A 19,639-nucleotide genomic window follows, 5' to 3' on the forward strand; every position below is an offset into this window, starting at 1 on the left:
TCCGCTGCGCCGCCGCTCTCCCCTCCCGAGCTGCGATAGGGCAGGAGCGGCGTGACGCAGCGAGCCGCGATTGGCCCGGCCGGCTCGGCGCTGATGTCGTGGCAGGCGATTGGCCGGCGGCGCCGAGCCGGTGGTGAAGTGTGCGCGCCCGATAGGCCGGCAGCGCGCGGGGTCGGGGCGCTGTGCCGCGCTCCCATTGGCCAGCGGCCGTCGCCGGGCTCCGCTTCATATCTATGGTGACCGGAGCGGGCGGCTCCGGTGCTGCGGGCCCCGGCCGGAGAGCGCCGCCTCCCCCCGCTCCCAGCGGCTGCGCGCGGCGTGGGCGGGCCGGCCCGCAGCCAGGCCGCGCTGCCATGTCCCCCGCCTGGCTCGGCCGCCTCTGCCTTCTGCTGCTCTGCGTGTGCGGCGAGGCCGCCGCCGGGTGAGTCCGCCGGGGCCGCGCCGACAGGGCCGGGCCCTCCCCTCCCCTCAGCGCAGGGCACGCGGTGCCCCCCCCCCCCCCCACGCGGGCCCGTGCTTGCGCGCCCCCCCCCCCCCACGCGCGGCTCCGTGCGCATGCGCCCCCCCCCCACTCCCCCTGAGGCTGCCGGCCCGCCCGGGCCCGGGGCGGCCGCGGTGCTGACGGGTTCCTCCCCCCCCCCCCCCCCCCCCCCGCAGGAGGGACTTCTACAAGATCCTGGGGGTGTCCCGCGGCGCCTCCATCAAGGACATCAAGAAGGCCTACCGGAAACTGGCGCTGCAGCTGCATCCCGACAGGAACCCCGACGACCCCCGGGCGCAGGAGAAGTTCCAGGACCTGGGGGCTGCCTACGAGGTGAGCCCGGGCTGCCCTGCTGCCCCTGCCCTTCGTGGGTGCTCCCCACCCCGCCGCTGCCTTGCGGAGCGGGGTGCCTGCGCGGCGTGGGGCAGGGCGTCGCGAGCCCTGGTGTGGCTGCTGCGGAAAGGAGGAGTGAGAGGAGAGGTGAAGTCCTGTGCACTGTGGGTGACTCAAGGTAACCTTAATGCATTCTCCTGGGGCCTTCCCTGACAGCGTGAAGGACAGGTGGGGTTTCTGCTAAAGCAAGCTCCAGCTGTGAAGCCTGGCTTGGCCAACAAGCTGCCTCCTGTGACTTTCCACCCATAGGATTTGCGGGAACAAGAAGGAACCGAGCCGGTGTTATGCCCTCCAGGAGGGCTTCCTAGGAGTGCTGGTACCTTTCTATGAGGTGCTGGTGCAATCCCTCCTCCCCCTATTACAAAACTGTTTCAAGTTCCTGATGCTACATGTCATAAACAACAAAGGTAGAGAAGCTGCCTGCAAGATTACAAAACTCATTTTGTTGGAGAAAAGTATGCAAGAGCCATAGCTCACTTGAACTTTCCGCCTTTATGTTCTTCTGGTTAAGTTATTTGTTGTTTATATATAGTTCAGTGTGGGTTGAAGATTGAGGAAGAAATAGAGCTGCATCAATTAAAAGCATTGGCACAGGAGCATTCTGTCTGTACGTATGGATGGGCTGTGATTAATTTTGGCTCGCGTGAGGTGAAAGGTTTTTGGCTCACCTTTTACTAGGTGTATTAAGGTTGGAAAAATAATAGTGAAAAAGTCACTGTGGTAGACTCTGCACTGTTTGTATTTTGTGTGTTTTGCTTTTGCTGTTCTAATAAGCTAATTACAGCTTCTAGCTACTGAATATTTAATTTTCCAGTCCATTCAGCAAGTCCTAGCCAGCACTTCTGTAATGTACAGTATTCTGCTGCTTTTCCTTCAGTCAAAAGTACTGGCAAGGTTCATCTTAAAGGCTTGTTTAAATAACCCGGTTCAGCCATAGATGAATGTCTTGTCCCTTTGCCTTCCCTTTGCTCAGGTGCTGTCAGATGAGGAGAAGAGGAAGCAGTATGATGCCTATGGTGAAGAGGGATTGAAGGATGGGCACCAGAGTTCCCATGGAGACATCTTCTCGCAGTAAGGAGGCTTTGTCCCTTTAGGCTCTTCTGTGGTCAGAGCTGTAATTGTGTGTTAAGGTCTTTGATCTTATCCTTTTACCTGCTCATGGGGGAGATGAAGAGGCACTGATCTCATGTGACAGCTGGGTTTTTGAAGAAATACATGTACAACAGACATCCCCCATGCTGTTTTCATTTGCATATCTCATGTTGGTCCTTTGTCCAAGAGTGGTGAATAGGAGCCAGTATTCTCTTCCCCGACATGTGGCTGTTACTTGCTTGGCAAGCTGAATTGCTAATTTGAGCAATGTGTAAGGTGTTGCATTAAACATGTAGGATCTTTCTCATGTTCTCTGATATGTGCTTGATGTTTAACCTGTTGTCACAGGTCATGAGCGCACTTTGGGATTCCTTTTTCTTTTACAAAGTAACGCTGTACTGACTTATACAACAGAGCAACTGCACAGTTTGTATTATTAGAATCTGAAGGCGCTTGTGTGTTGCTCAGTTTGTTTAAGGTCCATTTGTTTCTGCTAGGAACAAATTTGCTAAAATAATTCATTAAGCTGCTTTTCTCATGTAATCCTTCTGGGCGAGAACCACTGCTGTCTGCTGGTCTGTTTTGAGGAACAGCATTCCAGCTTGCTATGGAGCTGTTTGACAGAGGGCTAGAAGCAGTTGCCAGGCAGCCTGTTGCTGCTGCCTTTGGTAGCTCTCTTCAGCAAAGCCTTGTCTGATTAGAATTTCTTTCTGAACTAACATGTATTTTACTCTGTAGCTTTTTTGGGGACTTTGGATTCATGTTTGGAGGGAATCCTCGCCAACAAGACAGGAACATTCCCCGAGGAAGTGATATCATCGTGGACCTGGAAGTTACACTGGAGGAAGTTTATTCAGGAAACTTTGTGGAAGTAAGTTTCCTTGCTTGTCTGTTAGTCTCCCCAGTGTGTTCTTAAGTTTGAGGAAATGCTGGCCTGGCCACCAGTTGGAATGCTGTGTTCTGCAAAAAATGGAACTAAAATAGACACTTGTTTTCTGAGAACCTGGCAATGAGATTGGAAGATACTGTGACAGTATTTGCTAGTACTTAATGGAAGAAACAATATGTTTGATTTCTGAAATTTCTCTATGAAGAGATGCTTCTTGTGATGATAGTTATTATTTATCAGTTGCCAGTGTTTAGCTACTCTTTCTTTGTGGTAGCCCAGTTGAAAAAGACATTACTGGTCTCCCTCTTGATCTGGTGATACTTGAGGCCCATTCATAGGCTGCAAGCATGTAGTTTAATTCTTGTGTTTTCAGCCTTTCTTGTAAAAGAAAAAAAAAACATATTGTGGGTTTTAATGTCCTCTTTATATGGCCAAATATTTAAATGCAACTTTCTGGATTACGTACTTATCAAATGGATGGTGCTCTTTCTTTTTGCAAGCTATATTTGTGGTGATGGCAGTCTCTGCATTCTACCTGTTAGAATTTTTGTTGATTTGAGTTTGTGCGAGTGTTTGGGTAAATGGGCAGCTCAAAATGACTTTCCCAGACTGGAATGAGGGAGCTATTGTGATCAAAGGTGTCAGGTGTTTCAACCTAGCATTACCTCTCCTATTTAGAGAAGTGTGCAGGCAAAAAGAGAAAAAGAAAGCAACTGTAGTGTCAGAGACAATTTTCTGGTATCGTAGTGTTTTAATGTGTGATTGGCAAGAGGGTGTGAGCTGAAAACTCTTATCAGGGATGTTTTGGCAAGATCGTGTGCAGCTACTGTGGAGGCAGCAGAGAATGTGCAAGAAAAGTCAAATTATGTGCAGGTATCAAATATAGTATCATTGTTATTAGAGAAATCCATCCCTTTTTGAAGACTCAGGAGTACTGGCCTGTGTGCTTGTGTGTGAAGCTCTTTCTTTCATGCAGGTGGTTAGAAACAAGCCTGTGGCAAGACAGGCACCCGGCAAACGGAAATGCAATTGCCGGCAGGAGATGAGGACCACTCAGTTGGGCCCCGGACGTTTCCAGATGACTCAAGAAGTTGTTTGTGATGAATGTCCCAATGTCAAGTGAGTGTGAGGTTTTACGCTCTTTAGTGCAGTATGAATGTTTAACCAAAACCTGCCACTAGATGGCAGGAAGTGCCTACACTACCAGTAAGTCATGTGATAAGTTTCTCCAAACTACCCAAGTTTCTTATTTCCAAGGAGCCAATCTTTATTCTTACAGTAGGAGCGGTCAGCTCTAATAGGTGAAATGCTTCCCAATTTGCTCTTTCAGTTCTTTATTCCTTGAACAATCACATCTGGGCATGAGTTCCACAACAAAATCTGCGTAAACAGAAGCAAAGTTGGAGAAGCCCACAGTTCCCAATTGTGAACAGCTGGGCAGGGAATACTGTGTTGTAGTCATGTGTCCAGATGCTGGTCATTAACTTTGCCTTCCGTGCTAGGTATTAGCATACAAGAAAGGCAGCACTGCTTGCCCTCCAGTCTTGATGTGAGGAAGGAGAGTATGTGTGTTAACATGGGCGGATGTTCTCATTTCACCAGTAAAATAAGTAGGTGCTACTACCTGCTGCTGCTAACACAGCACAAATGTTTACCTGCTCTTCCCCTTTACAGGCTTGTGAACGAAGAGCGAACACTGGAAGTGGAGATAGAACCAGGTGTGAGGGACGGTATGGAGTATCCCTTCATTGGTGAAGGTATGTATATGGGCACTGGCACACTGCTCAGCTTTTATTTGCTCTGTTTCTGCCATGCAAGGCTGGTCTTCATGGCAGTGCCCAAGCCCTCCTTTGGAGAAATGATCAGAAATAGGTGCCATATCTCGTGTATGCTCTTGAAGTCCAGGAGCATATTCTTTGCTAGGCCTCAGTAATGCTGTGCTTCAAGATCCACTCCCTTTGCGGGCACTGTGGGCACCTCCCCACGCCCCCCTGGATATTTCAAAGAATTTGTAGGATCATCTGCTCTAGGCTTCAGTGGTGGGGAGGGAATTCCATCTATCCAAGCAGATGAAATCCTTTAACCTGTAAAGGACAGGCCTTGTTAACATGTGAGCAAGTCTTTCAGAAGAGCAGAGAGGTACAAATTCATTGAGGCAATACTCTGAAAATCTTACGTTCTTTATTAGGAGATATATATCAGCAAGGCTTTAGCCATGTAAGGATGAACTTGGTTGTTTGGTTTTTTGTTTGTTTTGGTTTTTTTGTAACTTATGTGAAGGGCAGATCCATATGGTGTTTAACAGATTATTTGTTTCTTTGGCTGTTAGTATCTAGCTCCTTTTAGCACAGCTTCTCTTATTTCGCAGGTGAACCCCATGTGGATGGAGAGCCAGGTGACTTGCGCTTCCGAATAAAAGTTCTTAAGTAGGTAACCTGCCTAGTTAGACCACTTTGGTTATTATAAACAAAGCTTACAAGCAATTTTCTGGTTAAAATTCTTTGAAGTTATTTCAGTTTTTGTTTGGCCTGAATTCTGCAGTAAGTTTTTTTAGCTCCTGCATGAGTCACGAAATCCCCCTTCCCCCTGTAAACTTACTATCTCTCTCCCTGTTGTAAGGAAATGTACTACTAAGAAAATTGTGAGTCACACAACTTCTTGACAACGCCTTACCACCCATTGCACTAGAAATAGAAAGGTTATTAGTAGTATGTATTTTAATCAGGAAACTGATGCTGAATTTCATTCATTCTTCATTTCCTTTCTATGATGTGGGGGGGATGGGGGAGGGAAGCGAGAGGACCTGTTTCTCCTAAGGGAAAGAAGTTCCAGTTTCTCTCTTTCACAGGCATCCAGTCTTTGAAAGAAGAGGGGATGACTTGTATACAAATGTGACGATCTCGCTGGTCGAGGCACTCACAGGCTTTGAAATGGATATTGCCCACTTGGATGGGCACAAGGTGAGGCAACAACTTGCTTTCCTGCTCTGTGTAAACAAACCTTAGCTGCAGGTTTCTTGTGGCCTGGGCTACTTTGCTCAGGGCTGTTTGTAGCTGCTGGTTGATACTGAATATCAGTATCCCCTCTGCTACAGACTCTTAACTGCCAGGGCAATTCTCAGAGATAAAATCTGCCCTTTTTGAAGAGGAGCACAGTGCAGGTCTAGGTATTGTGAGTACTGTCATACATCCTAGCAGTAACAGGGCCTGGACCCCTGTGAATATTGCTGACTTTGGCAAGAAATCAGTATCAATTGTAGCTTTTCAGTGGGTTGGAAAGGGCATTTGGGGTACTGGGGTATGTGCGCAGAATAGTAATAATGTTTTGAAATTTCTCTTGTCTCTAGGTTCATGTTGCTCGGGATAAAATTACAAAACCTGGGGCCAAGCTGTGGAAGAAAGGAGAGGGCCTTCCAAATTTTGATAACAATAATATCAAAGGCTCACTAATAATAACATTTGATGTGGAGTTCCCCAAAGAGCAGCTGACAAATGAACAGCGGGAAGGTGTGTGCTCTAAAACTCTGTCATAACAGCGGGCTGCACAGATCTCTCACCAAAGCTGATAAGTGGGTATAACTGAAACAGTGGCCAGTAGTGGTCAGGAAGGGCTCTCCTGTCCTGTACCCGTTGTACAACATAACGCAGTTGGCCCAATGCCCTGTGAGTAACTTTTGCTTGTTATTTTTCTTGAAGCAAGCAATCTTGGCTGCTGTAGCTGTAGGGAACCAGATTAGGTTGGATGTGTCACTGCTGGGATGTAGTATTTGGCAAGCCTACAGGTCCTCTGTAGTTGGCCATCTGTCTGAATTGAAGGACTTAGTGGGGTTAGCCCCCACCTGCTTTGTCTTTGCTAGAATGGGATCCTAAGCTGTTTTCCAGCCCAAGCTTTCCACTTCTTTGGAGGCAAGATTTGTGAAAAAACATCTACTGTTATGGGTAAACAGAGCTGTGCAGCATTAGAAGAAGGATTGTTCTTTCCTACATCTCCTTTCACCAGTAGCACTTTGTTTGCATACCAGAAAGAAGGAGACAATGCAGATGCGTAGACCTGTTTGGTAGGAGAGATCTGCTGTCCGTCTCTAGCGCTTGGATGGAAACTTGTACGTGAGCACCATAAACATCCTAGAATTGGCAGGAGAGTAAATCCTTTACTCTCAGCTTTGAGTCATGGCTGTAAATTCCTCTCTACTTCGGTAGCCTTTGCAGTAGGTTCTGCTGAAGTACTCAAGGCATCAGAGTAGGCATCAAGGGAGCCGTCCTGCGCTATGGGGCAAGGGAGTTCCTGGCACATACCAGTGCGGCTCTTCTGGGCAGAATCCTAGTCTGTCTCCAGAACTTCCTGCTGGCCAAGGTCATCATACTTTCTTGTTCTGAAGGTGCCATTTGCTGGATTCTGACAGCTGTCTTGGTGGAAGGAAGCAAATGCACAGCTCTCTTGGACTCCTCAAGTTCGTAGAGAGAAGCCAAACCCTGGGTGGGTCTCAGTCCTACAGCATGCTACTGCTGCCTTGGCAACACTGTGCTAACTACAACTTTGAGCCCAGTTCGTAAGGGGAACTTCTGCTTTACCTGCAACTTCGGAGTTGCCTGATCTTCTGTGTATTTTTCTGCAACAGTTAGTTTTGTGGCTGTTTAGGCTGTGAGGTCCGTGCCTCTGGGCTGATCTTTGAGTGAACCCATTTTGTGTTTTGGCCCCAGTGCTTTCCTGCTTGCATTGAGATCTTGCCAAGTGTAACTGTTTGCCCAGATCTCCATCACAGGCAAGCAGTTCTGCTTCTCTGACATGTGCCAGAAATGGAAGTAGTGCTGCTTTGCATGTTTGGAATATACTGTCATAGCATTCAGGTATTGTTAGTCAACCTGTGCACTGTCTCATTAGACTAGTAGTTGGCTCAGTGGTGCAAGATAGCAATTTATAAAGAGTTACAACTCCTCCTGTCCCTCCTTGAGGGGATTTGTCCACCCTATTAGCACAGTCAGCAAGTATTGTGCTCAGTGAAAACTGCTGAGAACAGTGACCACACTGGTGCGAGGTCTCCTGCTACCAGGCTCTGCTGCCATTCTCCAAACTTCAAAAGGCAGCTTCTCTCAATTACATGTGACATTCATACATCTGTTGCTCTTGGCAGTTTGTGAAGAGACTGTGGGCAAAAAGCAGCAACAGAAGCCTGCATCTTCCTGTTAAAACTGCTAGCATGCCTGTACAAATACCCCATGAATAAGGAGATGATGGTATTGGCATGAATCTGTTTAAGAGGGTATGAAACATCTGAATCCTGAAGTGATTCCACCCATCTTAGGGGAAGGGTGACTGGTAAGTAGTCAGATATGTTTCTGTATGCTAGACTACTTCCAAACATCCAGGGATTTAAGGAGTTTAAGTGAATAGCTCTAGCCATGTTGCATGGCAGCAGCTCAGCATGCATATTCAAGAGAAGACTGTAGGCCTTGGAATTCAAAACATCCTTCTTTCTTTTTGTTGGCACAGGTCCCAATTTCTTATCTCATAACCATATGTATGGCTTCTGGGGCAGTCAGGAGATACTGACTCCGAGAGCACTGCTCCGGTCAGCCCATAGCTCTAGAGTCAGAGAAACAATGTGTTCTCTTTCCTGTTGGTGTGACATCAGGGAACTTGTTGCCTGCTGATCATAGGTGACTTTCTTTTCTTTGACTTGGGTCTAGTTCTTCTCCATTCATGTTTATTGTACTTCTTGGAGTTTTGAATCCAGTGCTTTAACTCTGAGTGTTCAGAGAGTAACAGCAGGCCTTGAAGCGTGCAGATTGTGTTGTAACTTGTCATTTGTTAGCAGCATAAAAAGAAATCTCAAATTTGGCTCCAGTAAGCATGTTAGGTGTGGTGACACCAAACCTCAGGTTTCCTGGCTGTCAGAACCAAATCCAGAAATTTGGGGTTGGGGCACCAGCAATGTGTCAAAATATCCTGTGCACTAATGAGGCTATCCTTCAGGCCAGTGTGCAGTTACCTAGAACTAGCTAGCGGGAAACAAGAGGCATGGGAATGTTGCTGATCCCATTTTATTCAGGGCTGCTGGAGCACACCTTTCTGCAGCTATGTCCTTCCTTCCAAAGAACTTCACAGCCAGAAGGCACATCCTCTTACACATTAGCCAGGAAGTGGCTTTGAGTCTCCTCTGGCTGTGGAAGGGAAGTGAACTTACCTTCCACTCCCCTGGAGAATGACCTTTCCTTAGAGATTAGCACCTTTTCTGTAGGGGAGTGCACTTTACCCCTCCTGTTGAGGGTGTTTCAGGAAGCAGGGAAGAATTCAAATTTTCTGGGCAAGAGCACGCAAGAGGGGACATGAATAGTTCAGTAGCCACTACTTCTCTGGCAGAGAGCAATCTCAGTTCCAGTCCTTACTTCCAGGACAGTTTTCCACTATTTTAACAGGGTTACTGTGGCCTTAACTTACACATCAAAACAACAGTCTTAAAGGATAGCAGTGTTTGTAGCCAGAATGGTCTGAGAGTAGAAAAGCAGGATAAGGTTTGGAGGGAGGCATGTTATCATTTCGCTGGGTCTCCTGAAGGATGTGTATGCCTGAAAGTTTAGGTTTTCTTCATGGGTAATCATTTGATTTTTAATTACTGATCCTGCCTCTCCTTGCATACATACCTTGCTTAAGGATGGTGACCATTGCTGCATTTTCTTGGCAACCTCATATGCTCTGCTCTACAAACATACAACATCCAGCCCTCCTTCCTGATGTATCTAGCTTCAGTTACACAGCAGAATAAGTTGATCTGAGAGAGGATGCTGATCCTATCTTCTCTCCAACCCCTCTGTTCATCTGTCCTCAGTCACTTGTTTCACCTCTTCCTTTGTCTCGCTGCTGCACACAAGTGAGGCAGCCAGAAATGACCAGCACAGAAGGTTTTTGTTTTTGGTTTTTTTTTGGTACCTATCTTCCTCAAACAGCCCTTAAAATGGTTGCACAGGGAGGAGGACAGGAGCATGTGGGAGCAAGTACAGGACTGCTACAGTCTGGACTGTGGTGGTCATGAGATCACATCCTGGAAGACAGGCATATTCTTCCCCCCAAGGCAGACTGAGGTGCAAGCCAACTGCCAGTATGCTTAGTTATCACAAGGTTGATGCTGGGGCATATCCAGTAGCAGACTGGAATAGCAACTTGGCTTAATTTTTAACTTTAAAATTCCCCGTGTGTGGAGTTCTGCTGTCTCACAGCCTTGGTCATGCCTAGGCAAGGCCTGCCAGTTCCATTTCTGGTGTTGGTCAGAGCAGAGGTGTGCTGCCGTGGCCAGGGCTGCGGGAGTGCTGGCAGCGTGCCTGCAGGCTGACGTTGAAGAGGGAGTCCTCTTTAATTATCTCTGGAAAAGCAGAGTGATGCATACTTTCTTGACGGTCTCCTCCCTTGGTCAGTTTTGTGCAGCCTTGACCCTTAAGTAGCAGTAAAGGTGTATCTGTCTCTCCCTGCTGACCCCAGTAGGTGGGCTGTTACAGTTTCGGGGCTGAGTCACTTCTCTGTTCTCTTACGTTATCATGCTCTGATAAGAAGTCCATGCTGACAGGACATCAGCACGCTCAGTTCTTTGAAATGTTTTATGACTAAGTTTTTTCTGTTGTGGGGGGGCGATGTTTGTAAAGGCTGAATCCAGCCTGCTGATGTAATCTCCTAGACTCCTCTGTAAAGCGGTGGCTTTAGAACTGTCGCCTTGTGTAGTGTACTGAAGTCCGCTGATGACAAGTTTGCTTGTCTTACTTGCCTTCAGGGTCTACTTATAACAGACAGCAGCAGTGTGAAAACCTCTGTTCTGTAATCATTCATGTGGATGCCTTCTGAACTCGCATGCTAGAAAAACCTAACATAGTCCTTCCAAACTTAGTGCTAGCAGATTTCTCCCCAACTGTAGAGGTAGTATGGGGGAAACAAGCTTCACAAGACTAGAAGTAATCTCTGGAAATAACCAAAAGCTATTTCTTGTTAGTTTTGCTTAGGGTGACAAAATTGCTCTCAGCTTCAGTAGTGAAGTGGCTCTGGGGGACAGTTCTATCTGTTATCCAGCTGTAAAGGTCTTGAGGTGGTACACAGAGTTTTGAATTTGTAACAAAACATTTTTCTGCCTGGATCCATTGGTCCTCTGTGGTCCTGAGTGTGTATGAATGCATTGTTACAGCGTTATTAGCCTTGGTCCTATTTGTTCTTTTAGGGATGTTAAATGAGCAGGAGTAAAGATGTTGCACCTCTGCTTTTTTATAAAGCTCTTGGTGTCTCAGAGCTTTAGGTGGCATTGTTCAGCTGTGTTGGGCTGAACCTTGAAATGCTGGTGTCACGGTGCCTACAAGTCAAATGTGGAGGTGTAGCAGGAACAGGGAATTCAGAGTCCTGTTTGTGCTGTGCTATAACTCTTTCTTTTCTCTTCTTTTGCAGGTCTCAAACAGCTATTGAAGCAAGGATCAGTGCAGAAGGTGTACAATGGATTGCAGGGATATTAGTTTGGAAAAACTGGACTTAAATGAAAAGTCGGATTTGTCTGAAGTCTATTCTCCTGCCCATTGTAGAATGAAAAAGAGGGAGGGTGGGGCAATTGTTGAGGTATATATAACTTTTTTTTGTAAACGGTGAAAGTGCTCAGACGAGTTAGAAAATTTTACCCTTTTCAGGACACAACTGGTGCTGCCTATAGTGTTCAATGTCCTGGAACAATGAAAAGACTCCTTGAGCAGAAAAAAGTGGGGAAAGGAGTTTTAAATTCCATGCAGATTGGAATTTCCGGTTTTTAAATATATTTTGATGTGACTTTTCTTGACCATCTCAACATATTTTCATAGCTTCTCCTGCTTTTTGTCCTTTGTGTCAGTCCCTAAGTTTCTCTTTTTATCCAAGTCCTTTCTTCCTGTCCCCTCCAAGTCCAGAGTGTGATATTGTTTCAGAGCGCATTTCTGGGGCCAGAGTATAGGTGCTGTTGGGAGTGGACTGTAGGAAGGGCTTTATATGCTATGTTAGGGCTCCACATGTGGTTGAGAAAGTGGTAAAGAGAAGTCTCTCAAGCCTTCTCTGGACTCTTAACTGCCAAGAAGTCCTCTCGTCCTGAAAGTTAACACTTGGTCTTGATTTTTGAAGTCACAACTTCTTTCTGGCTTAGCAAAGACACCTCAGACCTTCTTCATACCGTGGAATTTTGGAAAATAATGGAAATGACTCCTTGTGGTCTTGGTTCTTCCTACTTGCCCCCAACTGTAACTGACAGCTTGGCTGGAAAAGTTCACTTACCTCCTGCACTCTGTCCTCTATGAGGACAGGTGAAGCTAACAGCACAGAAATAAAGATATTTGAGTTGGAATGGCAAACTACCTGGTTATGTATTTAAGCAGAACTGATGCTGGTATAGCTGCAAGTTACTGGACTAATGTAGAAGGGTTCCTACTGTGATATAAGCATTCAGCTGCTTTAAGTGGTGAAAATACTGTAGCTACTAGTACCAGCTAAAGCTGTGTAGCTGCTTTCTTTGGACTGAGGGCCTGGTACATCAGCTGGGAAATACCTGTGCTGCTGTGATACATGTCATGAAGGCCCTGCTCCCTTAGGCATCCCTGTCAAAAATATTCATCTCTGCGTGTTCTTTGCTAGCGCTTTGGGAGCAGTAGCTAAAAAAGGGGCTTCAAAGGTGCCTATGTAAGTCAGCCTTCTGGCTCATTGCAACGTGAATGTAAGCAGCAAAATTGTGTGATACAGCAGTTTGCACCTTCCATGCTTTTAGGGGCTATAAAGTGGGGGATCCTTGCAGCAGCTGCTTGATACCTCATCCCCTGCCTCCCTCACCTGGGAAATGGATGCTAGGGACATGTTTCCACACAAAAATGCTTATTGGGAAGCAGCAGCAGGCGATCCAAGGTTGTCTTGTTTTGTTTGTTTTAACTTACGCAAAATACCTCTGAACTGTGGTTCAGAGGAGCTGTGGACCACCCCGCCCGCTGCCAGCCAGCGTTCTAGCAGTGTCCTACCGAAGCCCTGAATTCTCGCAGAGCAGCAGGAGCTGACATGTTGGAAACACAGTGCAGGGAAGGTTTCCTGTTGGATCCTTTACGCGTTTGCCTTGGCAGAGCGAGGTGGGGGCTTCGGGAATAGCTGAGAAAAATGGGTGCGCCGAAGCCTGGCTGCCAGACAGCTAGTTTCAATGCTAGTCTTCCTCAAAATCGTCTCCTGGCTGAGGTTGCTACCTTGAATGTCAGCCCTTTTGATGACCAGCTTCTTCCAGGCCCATAGCCAGCTGCCTCCCCCTGGCTTAGCTTTGTCTGATTTCAAAGGAATACACCTTCCCATATCCCTGTGCGTGCAGCTGGTTCCAGTTATATCAGCCCCATGAGAGTCCACTTACTGATGGCTCCTCTCAGCCAAGTGGCCTTGCCTGTCTTCCTATTCTTCTGCCAGTGTGAGCCCATACTGCTAAAGTTAGCTCTTTCGAAGCTGCTCACATTGTCTCAGAAGCAGCCCGGATTCAGCAGAAGCTGGTAAGAATTGTCTGCCTGAAGCTATGACTCTAGTTTTCCTCTTGTCCTGGTTTTGCCTGGGGCTTGTGCCTCCCCTTCGCTTTATAGCGCAGCCCGAAGTGACACTGCAGTTTGTGCCTGTGCCTTTTCTCTGGTGGTCACCAGGTGCTTTTGTTCGGTAGGGACACAGAGGTGTAATAGCTGAGCGCATCCTGCCCCAGGGAGGAAGGGGGGCAGGTTTGGGGTTTCCTGAGGGTGCTCATGTCGTGGTAAGGGCAGGGGTGCTATTGTCCTCTCAGCTGAGCCCGCAAGGGCAGCGTGGCAATGTTGGCTACAACAGGAACTGCAGGAACCAGAACTACCGGTGCCAGAGACCTGTGTTTCCCATTAAGCTGCACATGCTTGTTGCTTTTGAACTGATGCAGCAGGCAGCCTAGGCTGAACTACCCTGCTGCATGACCTGAGAGGCCATTCCTGTAGTCGGGGTCTGCAGAAAAGAGGTAGCAATAGGCCATTTCCCTTTTGGTGCTTTTAAAGGCAGCGCTGGCCAAACCAACATACTTTTCTTGCAGCCCAATAGGTGCTTTTATCCAAATAACATTGCCTGCTTCATCACACGTACAGCCTGTTGTGACAAAACCAAAAAGCTGTGACCTTACACCAAGATCTTGGCTTCTGTGTGATTTTTTTGTGGCTATGGCACAACCTTTCCTATCCCCCACCCCTAGCAGCAGGCAGCGTATTCATTTCAAGCGCACATACTTGTTCCTGCCGCTGCTTTTCCTTTCCCTGATAATTCTTTTTCTTCCTGTAAATGTTTTCTTAAGCCATGGATTTGTACTGCTTCGGGAAGCCATCGCTAAATTGAACAGCAACAATAGTAGCTGCCGAAGCAGCGGTTTTTGCCAGGGCGAGACTGAATGGCAAGTCAGCAGGCTCGCTCCCTCGTTTGTGATACAGGTAATTCAGAGAAACATGAGCCAGGAAGAAAAACAGGAAGGAGAGAACTGCAAACTCCAAAATCCTACCAAATGATCCTGGTTGCTTCTGTCTCCTTTTTTCCCCCCGCTGTTCCCCCGCTACTACATTGCATGTCTGCAACAGCTGGAGTTCTTGGTTTTTCCTGCCTTCAAACACAGCTTCCAGTGTTCCTGTGCTTCCTTCCTCTCCAGGCAGTAGCGTACACTGGTGCTTCCTGGGATCCAGTTACCTGTTTCCACTCATTTGGTCTTGGGCCACTTGCCCGATGGAAGCTTTATATCTTCTAGGATAACTGCAGGTCCTAGAAACATGTTTCAGAAGTGGCTCACAAGTTCTTGCCATTTTGAGAAGGGGGTATTTAAATAAGCCTATGGCCACTACTTGGCTAAAATGGGATCTTGTTTTCTCAAGTGAACCTTTTTGATCACTTCCAAAAGTTCTGTATGTTCCTCTAGGTCCTAACACAGGTTCTCTTAGCTCTGCTTCAAGATAATACTGCCCTCATCAACTCTTTGTTGGCACCCTTCAGCTGAATCACTGCCATCCCTGGAAAGCAAAAGGAACGGATGTGATAAGGACTCCACAGCCACACTGGGGCAAAGACGCGGCTGTCCTGGACAACACCGGGAGCAGATGTTCTAGCAGATGGGCCAAGGCCAGGTAACTCTCGCAGCCCTTCCAGGCATCTGCTAGGCAAGTGAGCAGGTGCCTCCGGCTTAGCATTTTGCATGAAATAACTTTGGACAAAGGAAGGCTGTCAGCTTTCTGATTTCAATCCTTTAAAATCTTTATGTAAAAAGAGAAAAGCAATAGAAAAAGCCTGACCTGGAGCCTTTTTGCTCAGGGTACTGGGTGATGGATACCCTGTAAGGCTTGGCTTTATCACTGAGTCCTTTCTGCTATGGGAAAAACATGGAGCACAAGAGAATGCTGGAGCTTAGCTGTCAGCCACAGTTTTTCATTTTCTGAAGTGGGGACCTTGCACTCCTCATTCAGGGTATTGGCAAATATTCCCTTCATTTCTTTTGGTGGGAGAAAGATCCCTTACAGAGCATTTGCTCAGAGGAGGTGAGGAGTCTTATACTGGGGATCTGATTTCACTGTAAATGTTTGTCCTGTGACCTGTAAGGAGGGAATAAGTAGTTCAGAGAGAAAGCCTCCTGCTTGGAGAAGTCTATCCCTGATCACTTCAAGTATTTGGAAAAGACCACCTGTTTTTCAACTGGTTTGCTGAGCAGCTTCCCTTAGTAGCACAGCTTTGCAAAGCTAGACCTTGGGCTTAAAAGTAGGATTCAATATTGCTTTTCCAGAGGGCATCTTGGCAACCAATCTTTTCTCAGGAGAGGGAAGCAAAGGCAGCTAGCTGCCTTAGTCTTGTCTGGTTCTGTCATTGCCTGGTCTGGGCTTGCTGCACGTGAAGGTGTGCTGCCCATCCCAGACTAGATGTTAAAGCTCTCGACCCCACAGTTTGAGCAGTCCCTGAACTCTACAAACAGTCATAAACTGTTTTGGGGCTGCACAGAGAAGCTTCAGAGTGGGGTACCTGAGTCCTGAGGAGTCGTCTGGCCCCGTGGCGCTTTGTTCCCCCGGGGCGCAGCCAGGCAGAGCCGCTGCCATCCTGCTTCTCGCCACAGCAGGTTAAACTGCTCGCAAAGAGCATCCCCTCCTCTTGCCCTTCTCCCAGGGAGTGAAAGTGTTCACAAACAGCCCAGTTCCTCTTCCATGGAAACTTTTCTGTAAGAACAGTGCAGACTGGTTTGTTTTTTCCTAAGACCTTGTTATTTTAAAGCACTTATCTATATTTAAACTTTTCTACTTGTAAAAGACAGACAGCGGAGATAGGAGGGGAGAAGCGGCTGATGCCAGGAGAAAATTGCTCTTTCTGAAGGCACTTAAATTTGCAATGCTTGTTCCCAGAGTGCAGCTGCCTAAATGCATGTCTGGAAACCTTGGTGGCATGGTCCCAACTGGGAAGGGAAGATGAATGGCTCTGAAATGAGGATTCCTCTCTGGAGTATTTTATGTGGCTTTTTAAGTAGCGAACAACATCTCTGCTCCCATGCCATTGCTGTCGGGCTGAGCAGTGCCGCAGTCTGCAGGAGCAGCAGCAATGCTGTTTGCTCACTGTCTCGCAAGGGGTCCGTTTGCTCAGACCAAAGTTGTCCTTGCCATGCAGGTACTGAGGGGACAGCCTGGCTGTGGCAGGAAGGGTGGCACTGAGGGCTTTTTGCAGTGGACAGTCGATGCAGCGTGTTCCAGCTGCATGGTGGTATCCTGTTGCCCAAAAGCCTCCTTTCGTACAGATTGCTAAGTAGCCAGGCTCAGTATTGACTCTGGCCAGAAGCCAGCTTTCTCCTCCTGTTTCCTCTGGCTGGGTCAGGCACAGTGACCTGGGAGTTGAAAGGAAAAGGAAGAGGGCAGTGATGGTTCCTGGGCACCCATACGCCCTACAGGGAAGGACTCAACATAGTCAGCACAGCCCCTTCCTCTGCCGTTAAATATTTCAGGGGATCTGCCTGCTCTCGTGTGGGAGCAGGGTGCTGATGAAAAACAGGTACTGAATCAGCCCCAGCAGCCTCTGCCCTCCCACATAACTCCTCACCAACACTCTTCCCATGGTCTTGCAGGAACAAAGAGGATTTGATGGATAAGGACACTGCCACAGGCAGAAGGACTGTTGAACCTGAGGCGGAGAATGTAAAAGCCAGATGGGAGCCTGAGGTCATCTGCTGTGCAAGTAACTGTCCCCTTCTCAGTTTTTACAGCACTCTCTCCAGTCTTATTTGCCTCATGTGAAGTCAGTTATTGCATGTCTAAAGCAGGCGGCAAATGCACAAATAAAAAAGGCCTAACTGGATAGGGACAATGTGGCAGAAGATCTTTGTGCTTCTAAGAATCCCAGATTCAACGCAGCTCAAAAATATGTTGCCAAAAAAGGCAACTCTTGCTCTAGGAGAACAAGCTAGTATTGTCTTGAGATTGCACACGTAACAAATCCACTCACCCTGGCGTCAATGAAGGTTACAGCTGTATTAAGAAAGATGGGCTAAAACTGGAAATTCCAGAAGTAAAAACATCTGAGGCTTCGAAAATGTGGCCTTTGAGGAAAGCTTGAACGAACAGAGCTTGTTTAGTCCAGAAAAGAGATGATGTCATTCCAGGCACCAAATGCGGAGTGTTTATGAAAATAAGCTGCTCTTCCTGTCCCAATGACGAGGAAAGATGTAACAGCTTAATTTTCAGTAAAGGAGACTTCTACTTGGTGACAGAAAGAAAGTCTGGTGTGACTGGTACTCTTTGGGGGTAATGCAGGGATGTTGCCCAGAGACAGTCCTCGCCCCTGGGAGAATGTGAGTGGTGCTGTGGGGGGTGATCCTGCCCCACAGCAGGGAGAGCTGCCAAAGGCAGTCCACTGCTTTCGTTCCAGCCCAGCATGCCCATTTTCACAAGAAGTGCTCGTAGCCTGATTTTCCCCTGATCGCCTGTCCCATGTCATGCTTATCAGCCCAGCTGCCGGAGCAGGACTACAGGCTTGTGTGCACTAGGCTCGAGCAAGCTGGGCTGCGTACCTCTCAGGTGTTCTCTAGTTGATGCACCAAGTATGTCTGTGGCCAAGAGCTTCTTTCCTGATGATAACTCGCATTTTGCTGTTAGCTCCCAGGCTAAAGCCAGGCTCTCTCAGCTCTTGGCATTCTCCGAAGGCCCCAGCTGCTGCCTTCTCCATCCCTGCCCCAGTAGTAGCTAGAGTTCACACTGACTGCAGCAGCTCCTGAAGACGTGGCCCTGGGGAAGGAGAGAGGCACGGCGTGGTGTCCACCAGCCAAGGCTGGGGCTTGGAGCCAAGGCCACTTTGTGAGCAGATGGATGGGCCGGAGGCTTGTGAAGGACGTGCCCAGAGGAGGCTGACCTTGCACTGAGCTGCGGAAGCTGATGCGCAAAAGGCTTTTCCCCAGCGGGAGATGGAGAGGGAAACAAGGGGGGACCGTGTGTTCCTGCGAGACTCCGTTGGTGAGACGAGAACATGCTGACTGCATTTCAAGCACCCAGGATATGTAACCCACAAATTAGCAGTCTCCCTTCCCTGTAGCTCAAGCTTTGTGTGCCCCAGTAGGAGACTGGCGTTCAGCCATACTATCTTCATCTCTGCGTCAGGGCCTAAGGAAAAGAGTTTGATCTCTGAGCAAGTGCTCTTAATAACAACACATGTTGTCCATGTGCCACCCAGTGAAAGGAGTTTGAAAGGAATTATTCATTCCTGTTACGTTGGTTCTGAATTAAGCAGAGCCGTGGAGGGAAACCCTCAGCCATGGCAAGCTCTATGAAACACCAGCACGTGGGAGTGCTTTGGTTAAACTCCCCATGGGACATGTATGGAGGGGAAGAGGAGATTCAGTTAATAGTATGCTGGCATCATCTTACTCACTGGAACAACATACTGTCTTCAATGCTGGGCATCTTATCTCAACAGTTATCCAAAATAAAGATAGCAGAGCTGAATGATGGAAACTATTTGGCATGTGGAAGAAAAACCTCATATGGCATTTGATATATAAAAGATTGAGATTGTTTGCTTCACGGAGATGTTGCACATGGGGCTTGATAAAGCATTCCAAAGGAATGCGTGTGGTTGGTTTGCCCTTTTGCACAAAGGAAAAACCAAAGAGCAAATTGAAAACAACTCCTGTTTGACAGGATACGCAGTCAAGCATTGGCATTTGTCCCAAGACATAATTGAGGGCGGAAGCATGGCCAAATTTGGAAAAGGACAGGCCATGGATGTGGATACCAGCTGCCAAAGAGATGGTAAATATTTAGGTAGAGCTTTGGAAGAAATCCAGGTCGCAGCTGCAGCCAGTGATTCCCCCTTGGGCATCAGGCAGCTGTGCCACGCGGCTACAGCACGCTGCCATGCTGCCCTGCAGCAAATGTTGGGGGCTCAGCGAAGAGGGAGTCTGCAGCATGGTGGGGAGGAAAGGTGCCAGGGGGTTGAAGGGAAGGGCATGTTATTGCAATAATCCTTCCTTTTGCTCTCTGTTGTTGTACCTCTCTCTGGTGCAGGTGCTACCCACCATCAGGGAGGAGACCCTGGGATGCAGGGCTGGCTGTTTAGGGCTGGGTTTTCCATGGTCATGGTTCTGGACAGGGATGTTGTAGAAAGTTTGGACAAAGTTTGTCACAGCTTTTGCTGCCTTTTCCCACCCTTTTGGTCTTCTTAAGGTCCAAATGTTGCTGCATATCAAGCAGCGCTGCAGATTGCATTTTGCAGGTGTGTGGAATCCTGTGCCCAGGCGGTGGGGAGCCGGTGGGCGATGGTTTGGGGTGGGG

The 19,639-nt window shown here is 47.9% G+C and overlaps 1 protein-coding gene across 1 annotated transcript; it reads left to right on the forward strand.

Annotated features, from left to right (window-relative positions):
* The first annotated feature begins 170 nt into the window (after nt 1-170).
* On the forward strand, nt 171-12,193 carry DNAJB11 (DnaJ heat shock protein family (Hsp40) member B11). The gene is made up of 10 exons (XM_026100535.2): nt 171-421; nt 658-814; nt 1,848-1,945; nt 2,705-2,837; nt 3,832-3,974; nt 4,530-4,612; nt 5,224-5,281; nt 5,704-5,815; nt 6,202-6,361; nt 11,274-12,193. The coding sequence occupies exons 1-10, from the start codon at nt 234-236 to the stop codon at nt 11,336-11,338; spliced, it is 1,197 nt and encodes a 398-aa protein (XP_025956320.2). The 5' UTR covers nt 171-233; the 3' UTR covers nt 11,339-12,193.
* The last annotated feature ends 7,446 nt before the right edge of the window (nt 12,194-19,639 follow it).

The sequence above is a fragment of the Dromaius novaehollandiae genome, chromosome 9 (genome assembly GCF_036370855.1).
Source record: "Dromaius novaehollandiae isolate bDroNov1 chromosome 9, bDroNov1.hap1, whole genome shotgun sequence".
Taxonomy (NCBI): domain Eukaryota; kingdom Metazoa; phylum Chordata; class Aves; order Casuariiformes; family Dromaiidae; genus Dromaius; species Dromaius novaehollandiae.